The sequence below is a fragment of the Capricornis sumatraensis genome, chromosome 2, assembly GCF_032405125.1.
Source record: "Capricornis sumatraensis isolate serow.1 chromosome 2, serow.2, whole genome shotgun sequence".
NCBI lineage: Eukaryota > Metazoa > Chordata > Mammalia > Artiodactyla > Bovidae > Capricornis > Capricornis sumatraensis.
The window spans coordinates 120,200,730-120,210,389 of NC_091070.1; the positions used below are offsets into that span (position 1 = coordinate 120,200,730).

Below are 9,660 nucleotides of genomic sequence, written 5' to 3' on the forward strand. Positions count from 1 at the left end.
TTCCATCAACAACCTCCCATCAAGGATCAGACCTCCCTCTCCTTTCTGGGAGTATTATTGGGTTCTTCCCAGAAAAGCTCCAGGGCAACTCTCTGAAGTTTCATATACACTCTACTATTTTCATTAAGTATTCTTTTGCTCCTTTAAGAAATATTTCTGAACTGAGGCTAGCCCTGCTCTGCATTCATGCCCAGGCAGCACCTGCCTCTCCCCAAGGGCTGGATGGGACTCTGCACCAGCTAGAAGCCCCAAGCATCTACAGGTGTTGCATCAAACGAGCCCAGCCTTGCCTCGTCATCTGTGGTGGGAGCTTGCTAATAGGAGCCCGAGACAGGAGAGAGGCTCGTCTGAGAGGCAGTTGCACCAACAGCTCCAAGAAACAGCTGGAAGGCTTTCACTGGCCTCACTGCTACAGCCCTGAAGTTCAGCATTCAGCCATGCTACGGAGAGGCTTCCAGATGGCAGTGATACTTGGCCACCATGGAACTCTTCCTGGTGCCACCCACCTCCTGCCCAGATTCAACCCTGCCTCAGCCTTCGGATCCTCCACGGAGTCCCTGGTGAGTGAGTTCTCAGTTCAACCAAATGCACAGTCCTTCTGGAGCCCAAGGATATATTTGTTGTTGTTGCTGTTTTTGTTCTGTCGCTAAGTTGTGATTCTTTATAACCCCATGGACTGTAGCCTGCCAGGTTCCTCTGTCTATGGGACTCTTCAGGCAAGAAAACTGAAGCAAGCTGCCATTTCCTTCTCCAAGGATCTTCTCGACCCAAGGATTGAACCCAAGTGTTCTTCATTGCAGGTGGACTCTTTACCATCTGAGACACCATGGGGCCCAACCCAAATCTCCTCTTCATAGGTCATGGCCAGGGCAGGTGAGCAGCTTGCTGGGAGCTATTTGATTTGGCAAAGGAAACCAAGTAGCCCAGATCCCAAACTAAGACCACCAGGTTACTTTCCTCCTGATCTGAACCTTGTGTGGCCACCAATCACTTTCCTCCTACGGGGCTCAGACTGTTGGGACATCCCCAGACGAAGGATGCTTTGTGTGGCCTTAGCAAACAGCTGGTGTGTTGCCCATGATTGCAGTTGGTGCCTGAGCATCTGGTGCCGCAGAGGACTCCTCTTCATCCCATAGAAGGTACTGCACCACTGTGGTGCCCAAAACACGTTTCAAAAGAGCCCCCACTCCCCACTTCCCCATTGTTACTCACTTCAGAGTGAGGACAGCTGTGGACAGAGCCCAAGTAGCCCCTGAGATGAGTAACGATGGTCCTCACCTGTGGTCCCACTCCCGCCCCCACCCCTGAGGTAGACGGTTGTTCAAAATGAGCTCTGAGCTTCCCAGGTGGCATTAGTGGTGAAGAATCCACCCGCCATGCAGGAGGCAAAAAAGACACAGGTTCGATCCCTGGGTTGGGAAGATCCCCTGGAGGATGGCACAGCAACCCACCCCAGTGTTCTTGCCTGGAGAATTCCATGGACGGAGGAGCCTGGCGGGCTGCGGGCCATGGGGTTGCAAGAGTCGGACACAACTGCAGCAACTTAGCACATGCAGAAAGGGCTCTAGTCCAGCCATCAGCTCACATGCTTATAAGTTTGGCAGCCTCAGCCGTATTTCCTCAGTTTTCCCAGTGGGACTAATCCTAGCCATTCTCAGCCTCAAAGAACAGCTCCAGGTGGTCTCGTTTTTGTTCTTGTTTGGCTGCACTGGGTGTCAGTTGCGGCACATGGGATCTTCTTTGCGACATGCAGGATCTTTCATTCTGGCACTCCGACTCTCTAGTTTTGGCGCAGGCTCAGTACTGCGGCACACAGGCTTAGTTGTTCCTCAGCATGTGGGATTTTAGTTCCCTGACCAGGGATTGAACCTTCAATCCCTCCATTGCAAGGTGGATTCTTAATCACTGGACCAGCATGGAAGTCCCTTCTCAGGTTTCAAAACAGAGCAATTATACTGCACCATCACAGAGCTGCTGCCTCTAATTGTCAGCCCCAATGCCTTTCCTTCCCTTCCTTTGCACATTAGTGTCCCCTAGCCTGATAGCTCAGTTGGTAAAGAATCCACCTGCAATGCAGGAGACCCAGGTTCGATTCCTAGGTCGGGAAGATCCACTGGAGAAGGGATAGGCTACCCACTCCAGTATTCATGGGCTTCCCTTGCGACTCAGCCGGTAAAGAATCCGCCTGCTATGTGGGAGACCTGAGTTTGATCCCTGAGTTGGGAAGATCCCCTGGAGAAAGGAAAGGTTACCCACTCCAGTATTCTGGCCTGGAGAATTCCATGGACATGGGGTCCCAAAGAGTCGGACATGACTGAGTGATTTTCACTTTTCCCCTTGACTGGTCACTCTGAGGAGTCCCCAAGGGCCATTTTCCTCAACACTGACAGAAGAGATTGAGAAGCCCAAGAACCCAGGAGCTGGGTTACATCAGGTACAGGTACCACAGCCCAAACCACAGCCCACCTTCTAGAAAGCCATCTAGTCTCCCCAATCTTTCCTGCCCAGGTCTCAAGATTCTGTCAGGAGAGGACAAAGACTAAGAATTACGCCCTCCCCAATGCCAGCTGGGGTCCAGACATGCTGAGCCTGTATCATGAATTTCTGGAGAAGACCAAGACCGATGGCTGGGTCAGAGTGCCTTCCTTCAGGTCCAACAGAGAACACATCCAGGGGTTCAAGCTCCCACTAGAGTTATCAGCTAACTCAGGTAAGACCTGGCCTGAGAGCGGCCCTTGGCACGCACATGCCCCAGCCCATAAGAATCAGTTTAGCCAGCCCCTTTTCCTACGGCCAGAGACTTGTTGGGAGGAAATTAACAAGCTCTCTGCCAGTTCTCAGCCAGAAGTTCTTTCTGACAAGTCCACCCCTCACGATGCAGCCCCAGGCACATGGATGAGGAAAACGTCCTCTCAGCCCCCGCCCCCTCCTCCCCTCCTCCTGGGGATGAGAGCATGCCCTAGCAACCGCCTCTGCTCCCAGCCCAGAGTGCACCCACTGGAGAACCGCTGACTCAGCCCTCTACCCATCTGCCTTCTCACCAGGGATGCTTGCTTTACTGTCAAGCCTTATCCCAAGTCCTCCTCCCCACCGCACAAAGGTCTGAGGATTCCCCCGTGCCCACTGCAGACCTTCCACACCATCCCTGTTCTGCTAGGCTCAGAGACTCCTGAAACACCCACAGGTCAGAGCAATAGAGCTTTCCACTTTGATCTCTCTGCGTGTGCATGGACTTGGACGGGTTAACATGTCTCTCTCACTAACATAACTGTTCTTCCAACCAAGTGCTGACTGGATGGTCCATTCAGTTTATGGAAAAAACAAAGTTGCATCAAAAATTTTTGAAGACTTTGGTTATCATCCAAGAAGGATATGGTTCTTATAGTTGCCTTGAGGAAAAAAAAAGTCAGAACTTCAGGGGATTCATATCCACTATTTTTCTGTTCTGTATTTTTATTTTGAACTACATGTGAATTAAATGCCTTACATTTTAATTTTCAATGTTTAAGGTCTCTGACTTGTCTCTGACCCTACATCTACTCTCAGCCAGGGAACTTCATATGTGTTTCTTCCTCAAGATTCAGGGCTCCCAGAGGACAGAGCTGTGTCCCCTCAGACCGAAGACCTTGAGGACAGGTCGGTGCCTCACTCTCCAGTTGAAGAGTCCCCAAGAGCAGAGCCCACGTGTCCTCTGGTTCTCTCCTCAATGGTGTGCCAGAGGCCAGCTCCATCTCCGCTGCTGACCGGCCCCCCTGCCCTTACACACTCCCTCCTTCAGCTGTGTCACTGCCCATCTCTCCCCAGATAAGAGTGACTGGCGCCTCTTCACCAGGTGTATTGAAAGGGAGGGACAAGGCTACGAGTATGTCATCTTTTTCCAACCATCTGAGAAGAAGTCCGTCTGTCTTTTCCAGCCAGGCCCCTGCTTGGAGGGGGTCCCAGGGTAAGATAACGGGCTAGCCCAGGGAGGGACATCTTTGGCTGCTTTCTGGGCTTGGCCAAGGGGTGCATTAGGCTTGGCCAGCCTCTAGGCTCTGTACCTCTCTCTAAGGAGCTGGGTGGAGAGTGGGAGGCACTGGGCGCAGTGTCAGATGTGGAAGGATATTCTGTCATCTGGTTCAGTCCCCACTGGGCAGATGAGAGACAGTTTCCTTATTCCAGGCCTGGGAATTTTTCAGTAAGAAGGGGCCTTAGAAGCCACTCTGAGAAGGGTGTAGTAGACTCAGAAGATGATAAGATCTGGAGTTAAGGGCTGGGCTTGCAGTCCTGCTCCGCCACTGCTTGTATGAAGACCCCAAGCAAGCCATTTAACCTCTGTCTCCTGGCCTTCAGTCTCCTGGAAAAGGCAATGGCAGCCCACTCCAGTACTCTTGCCTGGAAAATCCCATGGACAGAGGAGCCTGGTGGGCTACAGTCCATGGGGTCACAAAGAATTGGACACGACTGAAATGACTTAGCATGCATGCACTTCAGTCTCCTTACCTAAATCTTGGGGCAGTAATATCTACCTCCCAGAACAGCTAAGAGATAACAAGGGCCTGTGTGTACGTACTCATAAACCATAAAGGACAATACAGCTATCAGGCTATCTCTTCAAACTTCACCTTTGCCCAGTGGGCAAACTGAGGTGCACAGAGGTAATTGATCTTGCCCAAGGTAGCACAGGCAGTTAAAGTCAGATCCAGGATTCTAACCCAGGAGGCGGGACTCCAAATCCATTGCTTCTTCTGTACTCCGCTGCCTCCAAACTGGGAAAAGACCCAGGAAAGAACTCACACTGGACGTAAATACGTTCATGCTGGACATAAAAACACATTCAGATGGGCCCTGAGCCTCTTGCTTAAGGGCACTGGGTCACCAGGTCCACCTTTGCTGCCTTCTTGACCCCTGTTTCTGCTTTAGACAGTCACTGAAGGCTAACTGTGGAGTCAGAGTTCTTGCAAGGGAGAGGAGAGAGGGGAGGGAAGGAGAAACATAAGGGTCGCAAGACCTGAGAGAGACTGAGTTGCAGTTAAACAGAATTCAAAGAGATTATTAGATGTCAGCACCTCTACGGGCCACGGATTCCAACTGCAGCCCTTTCATCACCTTGGCCATCCTGAAGGTATCTTCAGGGGACTTCCACACGAGTGCGTCCAGACACTGGGGGACGAGGTCAGAACTCTACCCAGACCACGGGTCCCCTCCCTTATGAAGATGAAAACCCCCCCAAAGAGGCAGGGATAGGGTGGAAAGTGGGCCTTTTATTTAGGGGCTCATGGAGGTGGGGCTGGAAAGGCAGAAGAGGATTACTCAACACTGAGGCTAGAAGATTGAGGGGATCCAAAAAGGGGTCAGCACTGAATTAGAAACACCCAGGTCAGTCTATCTCCTGCGTAAGGAAAAATCTTGTACTTTCTGCTGTCTTTCTTTCCTGTGAGCCTCCTTCACTCTCACACAAAACACTTCACTTCTGACACTTCAGTCACCAAATGGCTGGAAGCTCCCCCAACACCAGGCAATTCTCTGTGACACCACTTGGGGAGGGGGGAGGTCCTACATCAGAACTCCATTCTGACACTGTCTACCCGGAGATAGTGTCAGGCCCCGCAGGTTAAAGGCTCAGCCCCACGAGACTGCTTCCACCCTTCTTTAGATGCCAACTGCAAGTGTAGGTGCACAGGTCACCCACAATTTCTGACCTGGCAGTAACTGGTGGTTCCCAGGATCCTTTCCTCTGGTTGGATAAATTTACTAAAACCATTCACAGAACTCAAAGAAACACTTACTTATGTTTACCAGTTTATTAAAGATATGGTAAAGGATGAACAGGCTTCCCTAGTAGCTCAGTCAGTAAAGAATCTGCCTGCAGTACAGGAGACCCAGCTTCAATCCCTGCATAGGGAAGATCCCCTGGAGAAGGAAATGGCAATCCACTCCAGTATACTTGCCTGGGAAATTCTGTGGACAGAGGAGCCTGGCGGTCTATAGTCCATGGAGTCACAAAGAGTCAGACACAACTGAGCAACTAAACCACCACCAAAGGATGAATATCCAGATGGAAGAAGTCCATCTGGAGAAGGTCTGAGAACACATCCTGAGTGTAAGAGCTTCTGTCCTTGTGGACAACCTCCTAGTGTGGATGCGTTCACCTACCCATACTAACTGGAATTACTATGGAGGCTTCAACATATAGGTATGATCCATCGTTAACTTCATTTTCAGCCCTTCTCCTTTCTCAACAGAACTAGAAGTTGTGGGGGCAGGACTGAAAATTCCCAGCTTCTAATCATGGCTTGGTCTTTCTGGTAAACAGCCCTCAACCAGGAGCCCACCCAGAGTCACCTTGTTAGAACAAGGATGTTCCTATCACACAGGAAATTATGAGGGTTTTGGGAGCTCTGTGCCAGGACCCAGGGGCAGAGACCAAGGTCCCCTGGAGAAGGCATAGGCTACCCACTCCAGTATTCCTGGGCTTCCCTTAAAAGAATCTGCCTGCAAAGCAGTAGACCTGGGTTCAATCCCTGGGTTGGGAAGATCCCCTGGAGGAGGGCACGGCAACTCACTCCAGTATTCTTGCCTGGAGAATCCCCATGAACAGAGGAGCCTGGTGGGCTACAGTGCATGGGGTCGCAAAGAGTCTGGCATGACTAAGCGACTAAGCACAGCACAGCATACATATATATTATATTATCTTACAAGTACCTGTCCAGCCCCAAGGCAACGAGGCAGGGTAGAATAACTGACCCAGAGCTACCCTGAAGCATCTTCACACTTGCCACTGGGTCCTGGGCCCTGAACAAAGAGGGAAGAGCAGGCTTACTGTTCTTTGGCTACAACTCTTCCCCTATTTCAAGCCATGTGGGAAGGGAAGTGGCTAGAGGTGTATGTAAAGTTTTATAAACATTACCTCATTGGATTTGATGGGACACAAATTATTTTTATTCACAACTCACAGTGAGAAAACTAAGGCTCAGAAAGGTTTAGCAACTTGCACAAGATCAAACAGGTAGTGAGGGTGGAGCAAGGAGTCAAACCAGGCGGGTGTGGTTGCATGGCCCCCAGTACTTTCCACCAAAGGGAGCAGAAGCAGGGGTGTGGGAAGCCCGCTGGTGGCAGGCACAGCAGGGTGACCCGTGATAGCACAGCAGGGAAGCCGACCTGGTCTGTGGAGAATCGGGGTCACACTGCTGAAAGTCAGAAACTGGAATCTCTTTTCAAGTTATCCGCTTTCTAAAACTCGGTGCCTCTCTATTTTCCCCAACTTAACCAGCAATGGAGTTTTGGCATGAAGAAAGTCAGGTTACACAAGTGAGAACGAGAATTTGCACCCTTTAAATAAAGCAAGTGTTTGCAGCATCTGCTGAAGCTGGCTCTCAGCTTTCCACAGGCAGCGCCGCTCGGGAGTCCATCTTGTTATCACTGAATAGGTCCTAGGTCAAGTCTCATGGTTACTGGTCTTGAAAATGTGGGCTCAACACTGGCCATAGTGACTGGTGAGGTGAGAGCTGCCCAAGGTCACAGTTTAGAGACTAAAGCCCAAAAGTTCAGGGATTTTTCCATCCCCTGAAGGAGTGCACCTTTCCAAACTACAGTAATTGCTACCAGCAATTAGGTGATTAATCAAAAAAAAAAGCTTCTTCCATTCATTCTATCAGAAAAAAAATTTTTTCCTGGTGAAATACAATAATGGTATCAGTGGTTGCTAACACAGGCTGTAGTAACATGGAAGAAAAACCAGCTGATTTTGACTGGTTTGATCAGACAGGATCCAGATCTGTTTCCTTTTTTTGGCGGGGGGAAGATGGAATGGGGGGTGTGGGGTTTCTGTCCCTGGCCTTACTCCTTGCTTCCTCCCCCAGGTTTGCCCACGGAGGGTCCCTGGCAGCCTTGATAGATGAGACCTTTTCTAAAACTGCTTACCTGTCTGGAGAGGGGCTATTAACAGTAAATTTCAACATCAGGTTCAAAAAGTAAGTATGGGGTACTTCCCTGGCAATCCAGTGGTTAATACACCTCGCTTCCAATGCAGAGGATCTGGGTTCAATCCCTGGTCAGAGAACTAAGACCCCACGTGCTACATGGTGTGGCCAAAAAATTAAACAAACAAAAAATCAGATTATTTTTTTTTAAGTAAGTACAGATCTTTGGGGTGTTGGCCATTGAGGGGACAGTTGGGGTGCAGAAGACCTGTCATGCTCCTTCCCCAGCCACACAGTCCCTTGGTCCCCTGGCCAGATCAGAATCTCTGCCATGCAACTCTGGTTGCTGGCAGATGGGCCCTGAGCCGGGAGCCACTTAAGTCCTTGGACAAGGTAAGATGAAGAGAAGTATGGGGGAGGACAGAGAGTTGAGGGGCAGGGCCCAGGGGCTTACATGAGCGGGGCTAAGCCACCTCCTCTCCCAGCTTGATTCCCCTGGGCTCTCTGGCTGTGCTGAACGTCAATGTGGAAAAGATCGAGGACCAGAAGATGTACCTGTCCTGTGTCACCCAGAGCAGAGATCAGCAGACAGTTTACGCTAAAGCCTCAGGTAAAGAGGACCTCAGCTCCAACCCCTGGCCCTGTCCTGCTGGCGCTATGCCCAGAACAAACAGGAGGGGGAATGCTAAGGATCCAAGCACAAGGTGGGCTCTAGCTTTTTAGAGTGGGATTGGGACCTGCTGTACACACAGGCAAAGTGAGGAAAAACTGAATTAGGACTTTTTTTTTTTTTTTTCTGTATATGAGTGGCCCAGCATGTCTCACAAAGACAGGACCCAGGTACTTAGTAACTGGGTACCAAAGCTCTGAGCACCCCATCAGCTCCTGCGATCCATGCTTTGGCCCCTGCCATTTGGCTCACCCTTCTCTTGCAGGCACTTTCCTCCAGATGCAGCTGGAAGAGGAGTCATCTCAACAATAGACACAGTGCCTTCAGGAGAGCCTACCAACCACCACCTTGCCTACCGGGGACCCACCGTGGGGCAGGGAGGGGTGCCCAAAAAGTAGCGGGTGAAGTGAGGGAGAGGGTGCTTTCCTTGCATAAATAAAGTCTCACAGCCCTGTTCTCAGTCCAAGACGCTCCTATTGTTGAAACTCAAGATTCTCCCAGGGCCTCCCACATACCCACTTTCCCATTCAGCACCAAGAGAAGAGGCGTACTGAGGCCTGCCGGGCACCGGGTGAGGCACCAGGCGCACAGTGATGAAAGACGAGGCCCTTGGCCTCAGCATGCACAGCGCAGGGCGGGGAGCAGAGCACCCTGTCCACCCCTCCCACCCGGAGGCCCCAGTTATGCCACAAAGGGAGGGGGGATTGCTCTAGGAAAGCAATCAGAGGTTTTCTAGAGGAAGCTGTGCTTGAACTGAGTCTCAAAAGTTAAGTGGTGTCCACCTGGCAGGCAGGCAGGGAATAAGAGGACATTCTGAACAGGGGGCTAGTCCGGGCAAAGGCACGGTGACTTTGGAGAACAGCAAGGTGTTGAGTGGGAAGGAGTTTAGGGAAAGAGAAGGGAGCAGGGCAGGTGCAGGCCATGGAAGGTGCCTTAAACCTTGCAGTGCAGCTTGAACAGTGTCTTGTAGGCAACAGGGATGCTTTAAAGGGTTTTGGCTGGGGCATGGCATAAAGTTTTGTTTTTTGGAAAGATGACTCTGGTGACAATAAGAGGTCAGCAAGACTGAAGTTGGGAGCACTGGTTAGG

At 50.9% G+C, this 9,660-nt stretch overlaps 1 protein-coding gene across 1 annotated transcript; it reads left to right on the plus strand.

Annotated features, from left to right (window-relative positions):
* The first annotated feature begins 437 nt into the window (after nucleotides 1-437).
* Nucleotides 438-8,883, plus strand: THEM5 (thioesterase superfamily member 5). Its single transcript, XM_068966452.1, has 6 exons — nucleotides 438-560; nucleotides 2,509-2,710; nucleotides 3,805-3,943; nucleotides 7,842-7,952; nucleotides 8,387-8,511; nucleotides 8,837-8,883. The coding sequence occupies exons 1-6, from the start codon at nucleotides 438-440 to the stop codon at nucleotides 8,881-8,883; spliced, it is 747 nt and encodes a 248-aa protein (XP_068822553.1).
* Nucleotides 8,884-9,660: the final 777 nt, after the last annotated feature.

Excerpts from the sequence above, each read along its gene's own strand:
- THEM5 (XM_068966452.1), top strand. The coding sequence starts at position 438 with ATGCTACGGAGAGGCTTCCAGATGGCAGTGATACTTGGCCACCATGGA. Across the intron at positions 2,711-3,804 it reads AGAGTTATCAGCTAACTCAG|ATAAGAGTGACTGGCGCCTC; the intron begins GTAAGACCTGGC and ends ATCTCTCCCCAG. Across the intron at positions 8,512-8,836 it reads AGTTTACGCTAAAGCCTCAG|GCACTTTCCTCCAGATGCAG; the intron begins GTAAAGAGGACC and ends CTTCTCTTGCAG.